This window comes from Theobroma cacao, chromosome 9 (genome assembly GCF_000208745.1).
Source record: "Theobroma cacao cultivar B97-61/B2 chromosome 9, Criollo_cocoa_genome_V2, whole genome shotgun sequence".
NCBI classification, from domain to species: Eukaryota; Viridiplantae; Streptophyta; class Magnoliopsida; order Malvales; family Malvaceae; genus Theobroma; species Theobroma cacao.
Window position 1 is genome coordinate 3,003,278 of NC_030858.1, and position 18,127 is coordinate 3,021,404.

General features: G+C 38.2%; 3 protein-coding genes, 1 long non-coding RNA gene and 1 pseudogene across 4 annotated transcripts; 2 read left to right on the plus strand and 3 right to left on the minus strand.

The window, feature by feature from the left end:
- On the minus strand, window positions 1,310-4,817 carry LOC18588119 (PHD finger protein ALFIN-LIKE 4). The gene is made up of 5 exons (XM_018128460.1): window positions 4,470-4,817; window positions 4,298-4,330; window positions 3,038-3,266; window positions 2,254-2,386; window positions 1,310-1,868 (listed from the first exon to the last, which is right to left on the minus strand). The coding sequence occupies exons 1-5, from the start codon at window positions 4,564-4,566 to the stop codon at window positions 1,599-1,601; spliced, it is 762 nt and encodes a 253-aa protein (XP_017983949.1). The 5' UTR covers window positions 4,567-4,817; the 3' UTR covers window positions 1,310-1,598.
- On the minus strand, window positions 5,134-7,589 carry LOC108663188 (pentatricopeptide repeat-containing protein At1g05670, mitochondrial-like). The gene has a single exon (XM_018126721.1). The coding sequence runs from the start codon at window positions 7,555-7,557 to the stop codon at window positions 5,842-5,844; it is 1,716 nt and encodes a 571-aa protein (XP_017982210.1). The 5' UTR covers window positions 7,558-7,589; the 3' UTR covers window positions 5,134-5,841.
- On the minus strand, window positions 9,664-11,443 carry LOC18588120. The gene is made up of 6 exons (XM_018127117.1): window positions 11,107-11,443; window positions 10,869-10,986; window positions 10,618-10,748; window positions 10,375-10,502; window positions 10,015-10,170; window positions 9,664-9,916 (listed from the first exon to the last, which is right to left on the minus strand). The coding sequence occupies exons 1-6, from the start codon at window positions 11,372-11,374 to the stop codon at window positions 9,782-9,784; spliced, it is 936 nt and encodes a 311-aa protein (XP_017982606.1). The 5' UTR covers window positions 11,375-11,443; the 3' UTR covers window positions 9,664-9,781.
- LOC18588121 lies at window positions 13,020-14,780 on the plus strand (annotated as a pseudogene).
- On the plus strand, window positions 14,788-16,473 carry LOC108663197. The gene is made up of 2 exons (XR_001929210.1): window positions 14,788-16,092; window positions 16,203-16,473. It is a non-coding gene; the product is annotated as an uncharacterized LOC108663197 (long non-coding RNA).

Below are 18,127 nucleotides of genomic sequence, written 5' to 3' on the forward strand. Positions count from 1 at the left end.
AGAAAACTGATTAGCATGCGACAGGCAGCTTGGGTAAGGGAGATAAACGTTTTTCTTTCTATTTTTTTTAATCAAAATGAAAGTCATTTAATCAGAGGGATGGAAAAACCAGGGGCTGATAAGCAAACCCATTTGCCCGATGGATTTACTATGGACCATCCAGCATTTGCCATTATTAGGAACCTGTATGGACCATCAAAGTAGCAGAAAAACAATGGGCCTACCCACCACCATCCTTTCCTGTCAGATTCTATCCGCGACAGGCACACTTGTGCGAAACCAAACGAACCTGCAGAGATTGAAGCCAATTAGGGGACCACTTCATCTTAGGCTGGTGTTCTGTAAAAGAGTAAGGATTAGCCATTTGAGCATTTATGGGTAGCCGGCAATTGTCATTTAGTTGGCTAATAAGTGATTCTATCAAGTCGAGGGTAGTTTCAGTCGTGTTCACAATGAGAGCTACAGGTTTCAGAAACTCAAGGATCAGGATGGCATGCAATGAAACCAAGTTTCAGCCGTTACAATCATGCTTATTTAATTTTGGAGTTGCAGTTACAATTTACAGGCTACTACTTTTTTTGTATTTTTTCCTTTTTGGGAGGTTACAAGCAGGCTCACATGCATTTCATGTGCCTTTCATGGTGGATAAGGCGTCCCAACCGAGAACAGTATACTTTTCTTTAATTAGATTGCCACTGCCCCTAATCCCAACCTCTAAGTAGTAACAGAAGAGAAATGGGGAGGAAGGACAAAAGATTTCACCATCGATTCCTGTCATTACTCACAGGCGCTGAAGCGAAGGGCCGGGGAAACTTAGGATGAAAATGACAATTTAAATTATTGATTTATAGATTGTGTCTTTTATTTTATTAGTAATTTCTCTTTCTTCCTATGTATGGAATAATCTTTTAAAGTTTTTTTTATATTCTTACATTATTATTATTATTATGTTAATAGTAATGACAAAAAAAAATTTATAAGATTATAACATATTCATTTTTATCCACTATATATTAAATAATAACTTTTTATTATATAATTATTAAAAATTTTGAGAAGTGGATGACCAGGTCTTGGCTTGTCATGTCAACACCATAAGGCCAAGACCCATCGCTCACCAGGCTAGGCCAGGCATCTGTTGTTTTGTGCTGGGCCGAACCGTGTCCTGTACTGCCCAACCCATTTAAAACCTCCACGGCTCCACCCAGTAGGCAGCAGCCACCAAGAAAAAACAAACAATAGTTCTATCCCTTCCTACTTTTCCTCATCTTTCTCCTTTTAAAATAGTACGAAAGCATTACCCTTCTCAAGCTTAGAATACAAAAAGGAAAGCAGATGCACATAAAGAAAAGGAAGATTCAGATATAGAACAAGACTCCCTTCCAATGGCAGGAAGAAAATGATTCTAAACCTGATTCTAAATATCCTATTTTATAATCAAATTAAACAGCGAATTCATGACCTAAAAATAAAAAGCCAAGACAGATTTCCTAGATTAAAGGACACATTGACTAAGAACAAACTTGAGTGCTTGACCTACAAGACAGTTAGCAGACCCTGATGCCAGAATTCACATAAAAGCCACCGACCAACCATCATCAAGGCCGTGCTCTCTTGTTGCTGCAAGATGGGCATTTGTACTGCTTAATATGCTCTGCCCTGGCTGGTGTAATCTTAACACACTTTCCATGGAACCATTTCTCACAGATGTCACAGCAAATCCAGAATTCATCAGCTGCATAATTCTCTCCACAAGCCCCGCATAATGTCTCTCCATGCTCCTCACCATCTTCCTCTTCCACAACATCATCATCCTCATCCTTTGATGGAATTGCCTTTGTATTCTTGGCCTGTGATTCAGAACCTCTCTGCATTTTGCCAAACACGAAGGGAAAGAAAATCTAATTATGAGGGGTGCCCTTGAAATTGTAATAAAGATTAAACACTTAAGAACCAGCCGCAAACTGTTATTTCCCTCTTTTCAGGTTATCAGCACATGAAGAATGAAATTTGCAAAATAATGATGCAACAAGCCAAAATGCCAACAACTTAATTTGGTCGGCTTTATATTTAAAAGAATGGTACTTCCACTACTAGAATTTTATTTGTTCATAAAGCCTTAAAAAATTGTAAGAATAATGTGTAATATTACAATTTATCTCCAACCTCAACCCATCTTAAGCCTGCAATTCAGCCACATTTTAACTGAATAACATCGAATAAAACAGCAAAGCAAGCAAATTTTTTCCATACCTTAGAGTTTGATTTAGATTTATTGCTACTGTGATTTGAAACTGACGATTTCTCCTTTGTCTGTTTCTTAGCTGCTCCTGTCACAACTTCGAATATTGTTGGAAGATCATTAATCATATTGAAAAGGCGTTTCCTGCATCACATTAAGCAGCGTGGTATTATTAAGAAAAAAAAAATGTAGCTCAAAATATAGCAAGCTTGTTGTGGGCCACATGCAAATCCAGTACACATCCCAGTTTAAGCAAGCTCACTCATGCTGTGCCTAGTATTAATGTTGTAAGTGCTTAATTTTATAGACCAGGCCCAGCATGCTTTGGACGAGAACTAGGGCTTCATAATTATGTTAACACCTGGCTTTAGCACATTAGCAGAAAAATTAAGCTACTCTAATGCAATAAATTTTCAATGAAAACCTTATAAATAGGTAATGAAAGTCAAATTTCTTAATGTGGCTTTCCGAGCCAACCAAGTAGAAAATTCTAGCCAAATTAAATAAATTTACATAATGTACTAATTTTTTACCACAAAAAGAGAATCCATTTACAAAAAAAAGTTTGTCAACTGAGTAAAAAAGATACTGCACAAACTTTTCATGATAGACACGTAATTGTAGTATAAAAATAAATAATAAAACACCAAATCTACAAGAGACACAAATCAATTATCTGGCTGAACTGATGCTGGGTTGGTGTGTATGCCTATAAAAAATCTTAGCTTATTTACAGCTAGAAAGTGTATATAAAGCCAGATCAGGAGACCACACGTTGGCAAGGAGAAAATGTACCTATCAGCTTTATCAAAACCAAACCTAGCACCAAAGTAGAAAGCCACAGAAAGTAACCATGCGTCACTGTGTACAGCAACCAATGATAACCAGTCCTTTTCTTGCATTCCATCTCTAGCAAAGTTAATACCCAGCGCAGGCTCCGGAAGCTCTGGAGGCACCTCTTCAGCAGGTAAATTCACCTCCCACTGCTCACCGGGAAATCCATAAAGGCAAAGATTCTCCTTTTCTGTAATAAAAATTTTAGAATTTTATTTAATTCAATCCATTTCATGCATCTAGATCCTCTAAAGGTAGAACAAGTCAAAGCATAAGGCAACCATACTGAGGTTATAGCACCTGCATCCATCGTTTGCATCTACGTTTAAAGCAATATGTTCTTAATCCTAATTGAAATTCTCGCAGAATTACTCCTCCCGTTATTTTCCAGTTCATCATATTAAAAACATATGTGAAAAGAAAATTCATAATAATGCTCAATAGCTGTACAGAATAATTATATGACTAAAACTTCTACCTTTTTTCATATAAGAAGAGACATACTATTTGCAAAAAAGCTAGGGAGCAGTAAGCCTAACAACCATAAAGGAAACTAATCATATTATGTCATTGGTTCTACAATAACAGCAATGATTGTCTACAATCCTGCATCCCTATCCTGTTGCCAGGCCCTATTCCAAATTACAGCAATCTAACAAACTAATAAATGTCAAATAATGAGCACAATCTTAAACTTGTCGGCCAATCAAAAAACATTACCCTATGAAGAAAGACTTTTTTTTTGCCAACTTTTAAAAACGTATAGTTATTTAAAAAAGGAAAAAGAGTTTACATTTGTAATAGAATACAGGAGGAACAACAACAGAATAATGTTGAATTATTAAATCTGCAGCACCTGAATATACAGATCTCTTAGTTAGCTCAGAACTATCCATTTGAATTTTAAAAGGGGGAGTTCAATTTATGCAGAAAATGATAGCACAACAGTTAAATAATTCTTCTTCAGGGCATAAAGTTAAGCATCAATAAAGCTATAACCGTAAACACCATTGCATGCACCAAAATTCACTTCACTTATACTAAACTGTCAACTACTTCAATGACCGGATTTGAATTCTCCGTTTAATTAAAAGAACTTTGAAAATAAAAAATTGTAACTTGAATTCACCAGCTAGCTCATTCTTCTAACCGACCAAAACAAAATTCAAACAATTAATTCTCCATAAAAATAAAAGAAGAAAAAGAACAAAAACCCAGTACCTGGATCGCACTGCTGGAAAAACTCATCCATATCTGCACCCAACAACACACCCCAAAAGCAAGTTAACTAAGAATAAACTTCAAAAAGGTGGTTGAGATAACCAAGTAAGAGACAAGGGTAGTAAATCTTTGGAAAAAAGAAGAGAGACAAGGGAAGAGTGAAAGATAGTACCAGTAGTAAGGGCTTTAATCATGCCAGCTCGACGACCCTTGAAATCTCGAAAAACTTCCTCGACTGTTCGCGGGTTGTACGAAGCACCGCCGTCCATCACCCAAAACTGATTCGTTTCTTCCTTGTTCCTCCTTCTCTTTTAAGAGAGAGCTCTTTGTTTGGAGAGTGGAGATCGATAAGCGGAGGGAGAGAGGGAAAGAAAGAGAGAAGAGTAAAAGGAGGGAAAAGAAAAGCTTGCAAAAAAATTGTATTAGTTAAGGGAGCATTTGACCCCTCCCTCTCCCTCAGCATAGCATGACATGAAAAGAAAAGAAAAGAGAACGATGTGAGCGTGGATTTGGAAGGAAATGGAAATTTTAATTAAGCGGATTTAATAAGAGAGGGAAGAGTCCGTGGCCCCTGCCTATCCGAGTTTTTGGCCCAAAACAAAAAAAACCCTAAATGGAAATCAAACCCACAATGTCGCAAACAACTCAACAAGGGATTATTTCCTTATTTAAACCCATTTAGATTTTGACACGTCATCCAAGCTGGGCCCAAGGTTAATCTGGTTGACCGTTGGGTGTTCATCTGGTCAGCGTTGTGGACTTTGGCCCAATGGTGGCTCCAGCCTGTGCCTGATATCAAAAGGGCAGGCTTTACTTGTGGATTCAATCAAATTTCATGCCACCTTTCGGTTGGGATAAGGGGAGGGATCATGGGAAAATATAGATATGTTGGTGGCGCTAAATTATGGGAAACAAAAAACATAGGATTTTACAAATGAAAGGTGAACCAATCACCAGTAGCATGAGTTGCACCGGGCTAGCTAGTGCATGTTTATAAAAGGCAAAGAGACCTAATCTTTGTAGTTTGATTTCTTTTCGGTCACACTGAATTTTGTCACCCTGTTTTGTGAAGTGTGATTTTGGTAACCTCCACCTTTTAAACCGAGAAAACAGGAAGAATCTATGTTCTAAAGAGAAGCATTAACCATGGTTTGAAACCAAAAGGAAAAAGAAAAGTATGAAGTTCGGATGAATACAGTGCCAACCACCAATTGCAATGCAACATACAGGTCAAAGGGTTGGTGCTGATTCCCCATCTCGTCTCTGGTGGACAAGCAAATTAAGCAAGCTGTGCTGCTTGAACTACCTGTCTCGTTGCTGCTCCCACCGGATGAATAACAAATTTAATTTCATGTCCACCATGTGGTCAAGGCTTCGGAAGAATACTTGCAAGTTTGCAGTTTGCTAAAGCCTGCAATTCGGCTAAGAGGGCATCATTGTGGGTTCAAATAGAAACCAGAGTTGGATTTGAACATTCGGGTAGATTGATAAGAAAGATTGATTACAATTCTCAGGCAAAACAAAACCTTTGATGTTTTTTTCCCTCAAGAACTCACTTCTAATTTGTGTTCCTTACTTGAGCCTTGAGTTATTTGCAGATGCTCATCTAAGACTCTTCTATAACTATCCCTTTCGATTAAAGGGCATGTCCTACAAATGTCCTCAAAAAAATTTTCAGCCTCAACAATCATCCCCTTTTCGCACAACATTTTGATAAAAATTGAGAAGCACTCCGAACTGATGATATAACTCTTACCAATCATTTCATTTAAAACTTGCACCGCCATTTCTTCATTTCCATCCTCACTGTGTCCTTCAACTATGCAACCATACATAGTGGCATCAATAACAATACCATTTTGAAGCATGTCATCGACAAGGTATCTAACCTCTTGCATCCTCCCTTCAGCCCTACAAAGACTGCATATCACGGTGCTATATGACAACAAATTTGGTGAACAACCCAATTGTGGCATCTGTTTTAGAAGCACAATAGCTCTATCGAGCTCCCTTGACTCCACAAGAGTCCTAAACACTGAATTGAAACTCGAAACATTCGGATAGATGCCTCTTCCACTCATTTCCTTCAAAAGCAAAATTGCTTCATCAAGTTTTCTCAACTTGCAATACACATTCACAACAATTCCATATGCTTTTGCATCCAAATCCATATTACATCTGACCATCCACCTAAAATATTCAATGGCTTCTTTAGACCTCCCCACAACACATAGCCCTTTTAATATACTCATATGAGTTGCAGTATTATCCTTCACTCCGTTCAACCTCATCTTGGACATCATCCTTTTTGCCTCATCAACTTCCCCTTTAAGACACAAAGCATATATAATAGCATTATAAGTCAACACATTGGGCAAGCAACCCGTTTTCACCATCTTATCCATATACTTCATTGCCTCTTCAAATTCTCCTTTCTTGCAATACCCATCAATCAAAGTAGTGTAAGTTACTGTATCAGGCAAGCAATCCACTTCATTAACCATCTGATAAAACAAAAAACTTGCACTCTCCATATCACCCTTTTTACAGAACCCATTAATCATAGTATTAAAAGTAAGAAAATTTGGCTCGCAACTCATTTCATCAAACACCTTTTTTGCACTCTCAACCATCCCCATTTTACACAAAGCCCTAATCAATGTAGTATAGGAAGACACATCAGGTTGAACCAAACCTTCCTTCACAACCTGATCAAACAACGTCTTAACAATATTTATCTTATTAGCTTTAACTAAAACACCCAGAATTGTATTAAATGAAAACAGGTAGTTGTCTTTCCCAACGGCTTTTGCTTTTTGAAACCAAAAGATAGCAGCTTTGATATTACCTTTATCCCCATTGGCCTTGATGATTTTGCTAACGAAGAAATCTGAGAGCTTTTGAGATTTTTCAAGGAGTTGAATGGCAGGGGAGAATAGGGAGTGGGAAAGGAGGAGATTTGTGATGGCTTCATAACACTTATTATCGTGGGTATAGTTTTTAGGATTTGGGTTTGGATTAGCTGCCCAGTTGAAGAAGAAGAGAGCACGGTAAGGGTTGGTTTGTTTGTTGATGACTTGGATGACTAAGTTTGGTTCTAGGTAAGGTGAGAAGCGGTTTAGAGGTGCTGAACTGAGGTTTATGGGGTTGGGGTTTTTTGGGTTTAGAGTTTGGAGAAGGGAAGTTATGGAGGTGACAAGAGGGGTAAGGTCCAGGGCTTGTGGGGAGTTGGTAATGGCTCTGGATGACGGTAGTGCCATTGGTGATGAACTAGTATCTGGTTTTACTTAATCCGAATTCATTAAATCAGGAGTGCAGTAATATTTATAGCCTTTGCCCTTTGATGTGGGTGGATTTGGTGGGGGCCATCGTTCTTTATTTGGCAATTGGACATACCTACGGGCATAAACAGAACGAAAAGGAGCTTCCTTCACTTTTAAATTTTAAAGGGAGGTAGGGATGAAGTCCTTAATCCTTGTCGTGGCAGTATATACATTATTATGAGAAGATTCATTTTTGTTTTCTGATTACAAGAAGATCAATAAACATTCAAAATATGACTTGGAAACATTTAATGGCAGCTGCTGCAACCAGAAAGAGTTTAGTCTGGTGGCATCACCATTGCTGATTTCATTGATTAGACATGCACAAGGGAAGGTGGTGAGGTGGGGGTGGTGACTTAGGCGGTGGAAAAGGAGGAGGAGGAGGAGGAGGTTTATACTTGTGATGAGGCTGCGGTGGTGATGACATGGAGGGGGAGGAGATTTGCAGGTGAGCCATAAGGCAGAGCTGCTAAAGGATGATGTGCCGGTGACTAGAGAATTTGATGAGAGGAGAAGGAGATATGAATCAAGAAAAAGAATTCATTCGTAATGCGAGTAGCCACTGCTTGACTACCCAATTGTTTATATAGGAAGGTTGGGGACCCTGAATATAATTTTGTTTTGCTGGTAGCCACATAAAAGGTCTGAGACTGACGAAAGGTTGAGATAATGGGATGTGCTCAAGTACTATATTTTAGATCCCTCTAGCGGAAAATCAAGCCCGAGTCTCAGGTTCAACTTAGAGATTGGAGCAATCAAAGAGAATAGGCATGGGAGAACTTCTTTCCTTTTAAGGTTTCAAATTATCATAATTCTACATAAAAACGGCTTGTTATTCCAGACAATGCCTTTCTTTTCCTTAGGCTTTGTCTCTAAAGTTATATCTTATTCTTTGGCCACTTAAATGGCTCGATGATGACTTGCTCATCGCACGAAATGATAATATCCATTTGGAGGCCGGAGGGTCGCAGCACCGATTGCTTGAAGGGTGTCGGGACGAGTTTGATTAGGCCAGATCATGATGTGGAGTTCGACTATATCCATTCGGTCGATAGCTGAAGCTAAGCCTAACAGAGCTAAGACTAGAAGGACTCTTGCCTTCTACTCGACAGATAACAGTTAGATTAAGTTTATGTTCCTCTTGACTTCACATGGCTCAAGAACTCATTTAGGAAACTTGACATCAAGACTAGTAAGGCTGAGAGAAAGAGAAAGAGAGCTACCAATGTCACAATATGTTCTGTTTGGATATTGACAAAGACGAAAGGTGCCCCTGTAGATACTGCTGCAGTAAACTAGGCCATGCTCCTGCATAGAGTAGCCTCAACGTAATATTCACCTTGAAAGGGTAGGAAAAGAACGAAACTAATGACAGTAGGTCCTTGGCCCGACATTCACCACCCTTTCTGTTACCGACTTTTGTCTTCCAATCATACTTCAATTCCTTTCTGTTGAACCCCCTAACGTCCACATTCACCACCCTCCTGCTGATTTCAGCAACACCAGACAGAAACCCCCATTTTACTAAGTTGATTAAATCAACTATTATTCAAGGCTTAATTCTGGACCTTTTGGTCTTGCAATAAGTGGAAATTCAAAGCAACAGCCCCGGGGCATGAAGCTAAAAAGGAACTTTTTACTAGTTTTAGATCAAGTCACCTAAAACTGCAACATATCTTATCATATGTGTTCCATCACCCCTTCTGACCTTCACCTATATCGTCTCCACCTTCTGGCCCATCTTTCCGAGTTCTGAACTTTCTTGCTCATCTGGCTTCACCCGCTTCACACAAACCAGAGTTTGAACACTGCCCATATCCTTCTTCCTGAAAAAACGACATTAAGGACAATGGAGCCGGCTCTCAACTTAGCCTCTCCTTGTTGCTGAGATTAAATATAATTTGATTATGCTTGATATGGTTGTCCCTAGGTAAAACAAAAAGGCTGGACTGAAGGGGAAGTGAAATTCGATCTCATGGAAATGAGGTTGTGACGTAAAACACAGAATGTAAATCAACTTGATGTCATTATTGGTAGTTTTGAAGCTAAGAACGGCATGCTAAATCAAGTAAGATCCAGCAAAAATTATCATTCGTTACAGGTGAAATGTGACAAAGTATATTGTAATCTTATCACATTCAATCATAAAACTAGAAACTCATCAACGGTCATAATATGCAGCGATCTCTTTTTCCAGCTTCTGAATTTCATTTATAGCACGATTCCTTGCAGCTGGATTTTTAGTTGAATCTACAATAGCTGTCAATTCGGCTATTTTCCTCTTTCTGGCACTAATCTGTACATGCACCAGAAAAACATGCAGTAAATAAGGAATGTAGTATTATTAAACTGAGGAGAGAATGATCTATGAAAGCCATAGTAATGAAGACAGACCTGTCTAAAAGGCCATCCTCCTGTATGGCCTGTTACTTCACCATGTATTTTATGTAATATAGTTTCAGACACATTCAACCGCCTGGCTGCTTCCCTTCTAGGCAATCCGTAATATGGTGTTAAATCATCGCGCCCCAACATCTTGATTCTCTTTCTCTGCATTTCGCCCCAAAAAGAAATAAAACCCCAAGTTAGAGCCTAGAATACAAATATCTAAAGTAGCATCCAAATGCAATGAAGGTTCCAATGTATGTAAGTGGATATATAATGCAATTACTTTCAAATTCGAATAATCCATCCTGCCCAGAGGCTCTAACTGAAATAGGAATATATAGGGTCAGATCAGACAGTAGCTACAACCTGTTCTTTCAGATTGATTGAACGTCTCCCACTATTATTGGGGTTCGTTGCCTCATGAGAGCCCGTAGCTGCAGCCTGCCCTACTTGAGAGATATTAGCATTCGTAGCTTCACTCGTCTGAATGCCACCTGCAAAAAATTTCAGTCAATTCCACCAAACTGTTACTTATAAGGAGATACTTGGATCTGCTAACAACGTATTTTCTATATAGTTACGATCAGACAGATTTTCACCCATACATACCAGGCCTGAAGCATAGGACTTTAAAGAAATCTGCACGTGGATCGTCATACATGTTCCATCCCTCTTGCTCTTGCTTGATGAAATATTGCGAAAGGAACTTTTCCACGTCCTTGTAGCCTTTATCATAAAAACTATTGAAAGAAAATGAAAAATGAGTTTTATGGCTGTCTTCAAGATTTTGACCAAGTTATAATCAAAAAAGGAAAACATTTAAAGAAGAAAGTGAAGAGAAAGAAGAACATTAAACTTACTCAATATTTTCAGCATCTGAAACTACGGTAGTATCCTCGTCTAAAACATTACCGAGAGCATGGAAAAAACGTCCACGTAATAATTTGCCATGAAGCTGTAGTTTCTTAACAAGGGGGCCTGCCATGATAAAACCAAACATCATTAGAACAACCTAATCACGAGCAAAAACGATCTCAGTAGCATAAATTTAAAATAAAAATATATCCCATTTCAAATAACATGTAGCATGAAACTCACCTTTACGATGAGTAATTTCTCTCAACATATCGCAGCCACTACAATCTGATGGAGATGTTCTGCTTGGCGTGACAGAAAGTTTTCCCTTATTTTTATCGAGTCTTTCTGTTTCCAAACTTGTCTCTTTTTGACTATTCATTTCTGCAAAAGAAGCTGCTTGAGAATTCTCCAAATTGGACTCGTTATACTTATTCGCTTGAGAATTCCTTAAATTAGACTCATTAAGCATATCCGCTTGAGAAGTTTCCAAATCGGGCTCATTACGCATACCCTCCCAATTGGTTGCTATCTGTAAACGATTAATAGCTTCCCGCTCTGTAAATGGAGGAATTGAAGAAGGACGTAAAACGGGTTCTCATACAGGTAATAAGTCCTGTTGAGTAGGTATACTCGGGCTATTTAGACTTTCATTAACCAAGTTTGTTTCACCTTGATTACTCGTGTTCCCATGAATCTTTGAAGGACCCGACCCAGAGCACCCTGCATTAGAGTTATCCTTCTTGTGAGTAAAGATTCCAAATAATTCCTCCAAATGATTAACTTTAATAGGTTGCTTACGTTTCTCACCTGCTTGAGGAATAAAGGGATGTTGCAAGGGTTCCTGAACAGTCGAGTTCACACGAGTAGGAACGTGCGGATTGTTTAAATCTTCATTTTCGAAGTTTTGTTGTATTTGAGTAGTCGTGCTCAAATTGTTCATTGAAGGATTCGATTGAGAGTTAACGCGTAAATTCCTAGCGTCAGAATTATGTAAAGAAGAGTTTCCAAAAAGAGAAGGATTTATGTTGTTCAAGAAATCGTTCCTAGTGTCATCCATAAATGGATGATTCATGTTGCCCGTGAAAATGTTCATACCATCATCCGGTAATAGGGGCTCCATGTTGTTCATGAAATTTAGAGCGTCATCCACTAAAGGGACGTAATGAGGGTCATCATCGGGATCATTGGCATTTGGATCCGCCATACCTGAAGACCTGAGAGTGTCTATTACTGTAAAATCTCAGTTTCTTTGGAGGAAAGTGGAACTTTGGAATTGGTTGGTGGTTGCTCCAGAATAGTAGCACCACCGAGTTAGAGAGAGCCGTGAATAGAAATTTTTTATTCTTTAGTGCATATTGTTTCAATTTATATAGAGTATAGAACTCAATTGGAAAAGGCGGGAGAGGCAGTTCATGACCGTTGAGAGGCAAGGTAACGGTTAGGACTGGGAAGTTTCTTAAAACGTTGTTTGCCAGCCTTGATCAAGCGATCTCATCTTCACCATAAGAAGCCTAAATTGACGCAAATGTCCTTGTCCGAACTAAAGCAAAAAAGACCAGAGTATCAGATACAGAAAGCGAAATGAAATGAAGACAGCGGTGTCATCATTATTTAACTCCAAGAATCTCAGTCATTCCGCAATCTCACGCTCCCTTCTGCAGCACTCATCAAAACCCTTTTCTCAAAGAGCATTCTTCGTTCCAACTATTCCCAGAAACACCAAAAATCTGTACAATCAACGATACCAAAAGCTCCAAATCAGGACCAAGTCAACATCGGTAATGGCATCCTCTTTCAAGCCTGAACAAGCCAGGGCACCACCTTCCCTCCCCCTCCTGTCAGCGAGGCAATCTCTTTTTCTTAATTTACTCTTTTCCTTTTTCTTGTTTTAGTGACGTGTTTGTTGAAGTGATCTGTTTTGGGTTGTCGTTACAGTTCAAGATTGGGCTGTGCGTGGGTCTTCCAAATTTGTGGACACCAGATAAATGAAAATTTTACACAACGTAATTTCTGCACATAACAACATGGATGCTTTATGCATCAATCTTGCTAGTCAGACAGAGCGAACCATGACTTGATGATCACGTTTTCCACCATTCAGTTTGATGAGCCAAAATTTTGGTGGAATATAAACAACTTTGGTGTTCTGTGAAATGGTGGTTTTGGTTTGCCAAAATTACATGTAATACATTTTGCAAGCAAGTTTTTAAACTGAATATAATATCATAGCATCAACTTAAGGCCCTTTCTTTTTTGTTATATTATGTCAGGAAATATGTAACGTCCCATATTCGAATGACAGCTTCCCAGTTTATGCCGAAGATATTGACGCAGGCGGTGATACGTCTCCTTCAACAGCTATGCTGTCTGAAGATCACAAAAGTCGGTGGCTCTATACCTGAACGCTGTGGGTGGGGATAAGTTGTACAATTCTTGTTGTGTCTTTGGTACTGATGGAAAGCTGAAACCCAAGCACCGCAAGGTAAAGTCACCTCCTATCCCATATGGTAGTCTACACAAAATCCTAGTTTTGCTCATTATTTTTATGTGGCTGGACTTGGCAAAGGAATGTATTCTGGAGCCACCTGTTATTTCATGTCCATTGGGTAGAATGATCTGACTATTGTACAACATCTGTCATTACCTGTAAATAAGCTCATACATAGACACATATTACTAGATGACTGGACCATCTAATATATTGGTTTTTGTTATTATGATTATAAATTTTTGTTGGGTACCATCAAGGCCTAGATTTCTGTTGCAAGGAAATGATAATTGATATTTAATTTTAACTATCTTTAACTTTTGCCACTAACTTATTAGCATGCAAACACCAAAATTCCTGATATGAGATGCCAAGTTGGCTGCGTGCTTAAGTGATATCATTCTGAAGTCTCCTTTGAAGCTGGTGTGCATTATTTTTGTGACATTCCTGTGGAACTACAGATTCACCTTTTTGATATTGATATTTCCGGGAAGATTACCTTTATGGAACCCAAGACCCTTATTGCAGGGGAGACTACTACCATTGTGGACACAGGTTTGTTTGATTCCATTGACTTTGCACACATGAACATGTTACCCTCTCCATAATTTTTGTCAGAAGCATTTTCTTGACCATATATTGTATAAATCATCTCTTCTGTCATAGGCTTTTATATGGCATTTCTATGTTCCTTTCATCTGCACCATTATTTGTGATAAATGCTATATCAAACTTTCTACATTAGATTTTTCTGACACCTAATCTGTGTCAGCAATCTGGTAGGCTAGTTGAGTAATTTTTTCAAAGTGGGAAAATAAGCATCAATAGTTCATGCAGATGTTGGGCATATTTGTATAGGCATCTGTTATGACTTCCACTTTCAAGAATTGACAATGATATACGCTGCAAGAGGTTTGTTTGCTTCTCCATGAAACCCTGATACAATTAACTAATTTTTTTTTGTTAGCTGATAAACATAGTTGTTGTTTTCTAACTAATAAGTAATTTTGCATTTTGGAAAATTTTTGTTGTGGCCTATTTCCTGTTCTTTTCTTTTCCCAAAACTCTTATTTTTATTTGTGCTGTAGATTATTAGAGGATATCATTTCTTCCTGAATTCTTTAAGCCACATTTCCTACATCTACTGATTCCTTTTATTCCCATAATTTACTAGCATTTATATATTTTATATTGTGGTTTGGTTCTTTTCAAATTGTTTCCCCTTTTGATATTTACAATTTCCGCTAATATTCTTTATATATATATAGATATTAAAGTTATCATTTGCCTATCTTATTTATGAATTTTGTTATCTATGTGTGTGTCATCTGTTGAAATTAGGTGCTCACTTGCTATGCTATCCTGGAGCATTTAACATGACAACTGGACCGTGCATTGGGAGTTGCTGCACAGAGCAAGGTGCTAGTTACTTTTTTGCTTTAATCTCCTTGTTTATTCTTTAAACTTCACTAGAAAGGTTGCGTGAAATAAGGTATGGTGGGGAGGGGATGCAGTATCTGCAGAGTGCAGTTTTTTGTATGTGTTACTGTTCCTTTGGCCTCATATGCTTGCAGTGATGGTTCCTTACTTGTTTTAGTTTTCAATTGGATATTATAGTGCAGTTAAAATAATAGAAGTGTGCAGAAATTTTTTTGCTTCAAGTATAACTGAATGCCAAATTACTAGTTTTGAGATGTTAGCTTTGATTTTAAACACTTGTTCTTTACTTTTAAAGAAATCTTTACATATCAGTTCTTTTGATTTTGAGCCTTACATGACCAGTTGAGTTTTCTTTGTAGAGACACCAATATATTTATTTGATGAAGTGGAATTTATCATGTTTGATCATCTTCCAAAAACATCATTTCATTTAAAAGGAAAACATTAACTTACATACACAGCAATGAATTAAAACTTAGATCAAATCATGCTGATTTATCCTCCAGATTTTCTCTTTTTTGCTTAAACATCCTTCCCCCAACCTGAAGGGACCTGCCTTATTGGATGACTCTGTGAGCTAAATTTTATTTCTCAATATAGAAGAGTTTAATTAATGTTGTTTGTGGTTATATGATAGTTATTCATCTTATTAATGTGTCTCTTGCTGTTCCGTATGCAAGGCTACAGATAATCAGGTACAGTAGCAATTGCTTTCCCTTTCTTTAAGTTACCAGTGTAAAGGCTTTCACAGGTGTCAGGTTGCCTTATTTCCTTCTTCTATCTTCTTGAGCTTTAAGAAACACTTGTCTGTAATTCATGCTCTGGTGTTGCCATAAATACTGGATGGTGAAAGTGGAGTGGATTCATCAGAAAAGGAGTTGAGATCATTATGAGCTCTTTGCTGTCTAGAACATGAATATCTGATTACTCATAAAAGGTTTCTCTTTCATATTTCTTTTCTAACAAAAGTTTGAATGAAAGTTATATGCTGCAACTTGTTCACCTGCTCAAGATGCTGGAGCTGGTTATGTGGCTTGGGGTCGCTCAACCCTTATTGGACCTGTCAGTAAATGCTTGTTTTTTAGCTCTGTTATGGATTAACAAAATAAGGTTATGCTAAAGAGATACATATGGAAAGCAAGACTCTCTGAATCTTTTGTGGTTATAAGTCTTTTAAGGGGACAAGTATATACTCTAAATTTTTGCATGTGACAGTTTGGAGAAGTTCTGGCTACCTTTGAACATGATGAGAACATAATTATAGCAGAGATTGATTATTCAATACTTGAGCAACGAAGGTGACATGACTTCCTTCTAGTATTTGTTCTATGGATATTACATGCTTTTGGAATTGTTTGTTCAAGGATACTTTCTATTCATTTTAATCGGGTGCTTGTATGAAATTTAGGGCAAGTCTCCCTTCAGCAAAGCAACGGTGAGGTGATTTTTACCAGTTGCTAGACATCCAGAGACTCAACTCTCATTGATTACAGAAGAGAACCTTCTGAGAGAGCTATGATTCACGGTGAGAATTTTTCATCAAGAAAGATGGGATTCTATTGATAATCAGGAGACTCTTCTAGTCCTTTAAACTCAGTATTTAGAGAGATGTTAATCATTTGGATGATTACTGGAAACTCATATTTGAGAATAAATGGAATTGCTACTGTTGTCCTGTTTGTAATTGCCATTTTAGATGGGCTTCCTTTGCAACTCTCTCTAACATGGATGGTAGGAGATGAGAATGTGCACTCATCTGTCTCATAATTTTGTGTAAAAGGACACTTAAAAACAGTTCCAACATTATGCCAATGATAATCCCCTAATGGACTATTTTGCCGAAAATTTGAGGCTGTATCCTTCGACTTTTCTGAAAAATTGGATGCTGCTCAGGAGTTTGGTTCAGTGTTTGCTACTGGAAGGATAACTCAAAAGGATACGAAATAAATTACCCAGAATAGCATTTAGATAACCCCAACTACATATGGCTGGAGATATAATATGAAGTTTGAAGACTGTTGATCTTTGCTTAGATAAGCAGTGTTCTGGATTACAGCTTCATTGCCAATTTAAGAATCAGTTTTGGCCTTATGGAGGTGACAAGAGGGGTAAGGTCCAGGGTGTGAGGAGTTGGTAGTGGCTCTGGATGATGGCAGTGCCACTGGGGATGAACTGGTATCTGGTTTTACTGATGCAAATTCATTTAATTCAGGAGTGCAGTAATATTTGTAGTCTTTGGCCTTTGATGTGGGTGGATTTGGTGGGGGCCATCGTTCTTTATTTGGAAATTAGGCATACCTACGGGCGTAAACTGAAAGAAAAGGAACTTCCTTCTGTTTTAATTTTTAAAGGGAGATGAAGTCATTAATCCTTGTCGTGGCAGTAGTTTTTAAGAACAATGAAGGCTGTGGAATTGGAAAATTTTTGCAACTTATGTTACAATATACATTATTACGAGAAGATTCATTTTTGTTTTCTGATTACAAAAAGATCAATAAACATTCAAAATATGACTTGGAAACATTTAATGGTAGCTGCTGCAACCAGAAAGAGTTTAGTCTGGTGGCATCACTATTGCTGATTAGACATGCACAAGCTAGTTCCAACAAACAAAAGCCGATGGTAACATTCGTAATTTAAAGATATAACGAAAAAAAAAAAAAAGACATAACTTCATCATGTATGGTACAAGAAACCTTAACGGCACATGGCACTTAACACCCATATCACTAACTTCTTCTCATAACATCGATCATTGATGCAACCCCGAAGGTAGGGGAGAGAAATAGTTAAAAACAGGGTGTCCTTGGTGAGGTGGTGGTGGAGGCAACTGATGTATTATGTAGGGATAAGGACTCCATTTATGCTTGTGGTTGTGGTCATGATGTTTTGCTCCGGGAGGAGATACATAATTATCCACAGGTGGTGATGGTGATGGTTCAGATTTCTACTTATACACAGGAGGATGTGGTGGGGGCGGGGATGATCTATTTTGTAAAGCGAAGGTGGTGTGAGGGTGGGGGTGGTGACTTGTATTTGTATATGAAAGGTGGAGGAGACTTGTATGTGTATGGAGGCGATGGGAGGAGAGGTGGGGATTTATGCTTGCATTTATAATGTGGTGAGGGTGGTGACTCGTATTTGCAGATAAAAGGTGGAGGAGGAGACTTGTAGGTTTAGGGAGGCAATGGGAGGGGGGGTGGGGATTTATGCTTGTATTTATAATGTAGTAGCGGTGGCAAAGGATTAGGAGGAGGTTTATACTTGTGATGAAGCTGCAGTGGCGATCTGTGTTCGTGGTGACATGGACGAGGAGCAGACTTGTAGGTGAGC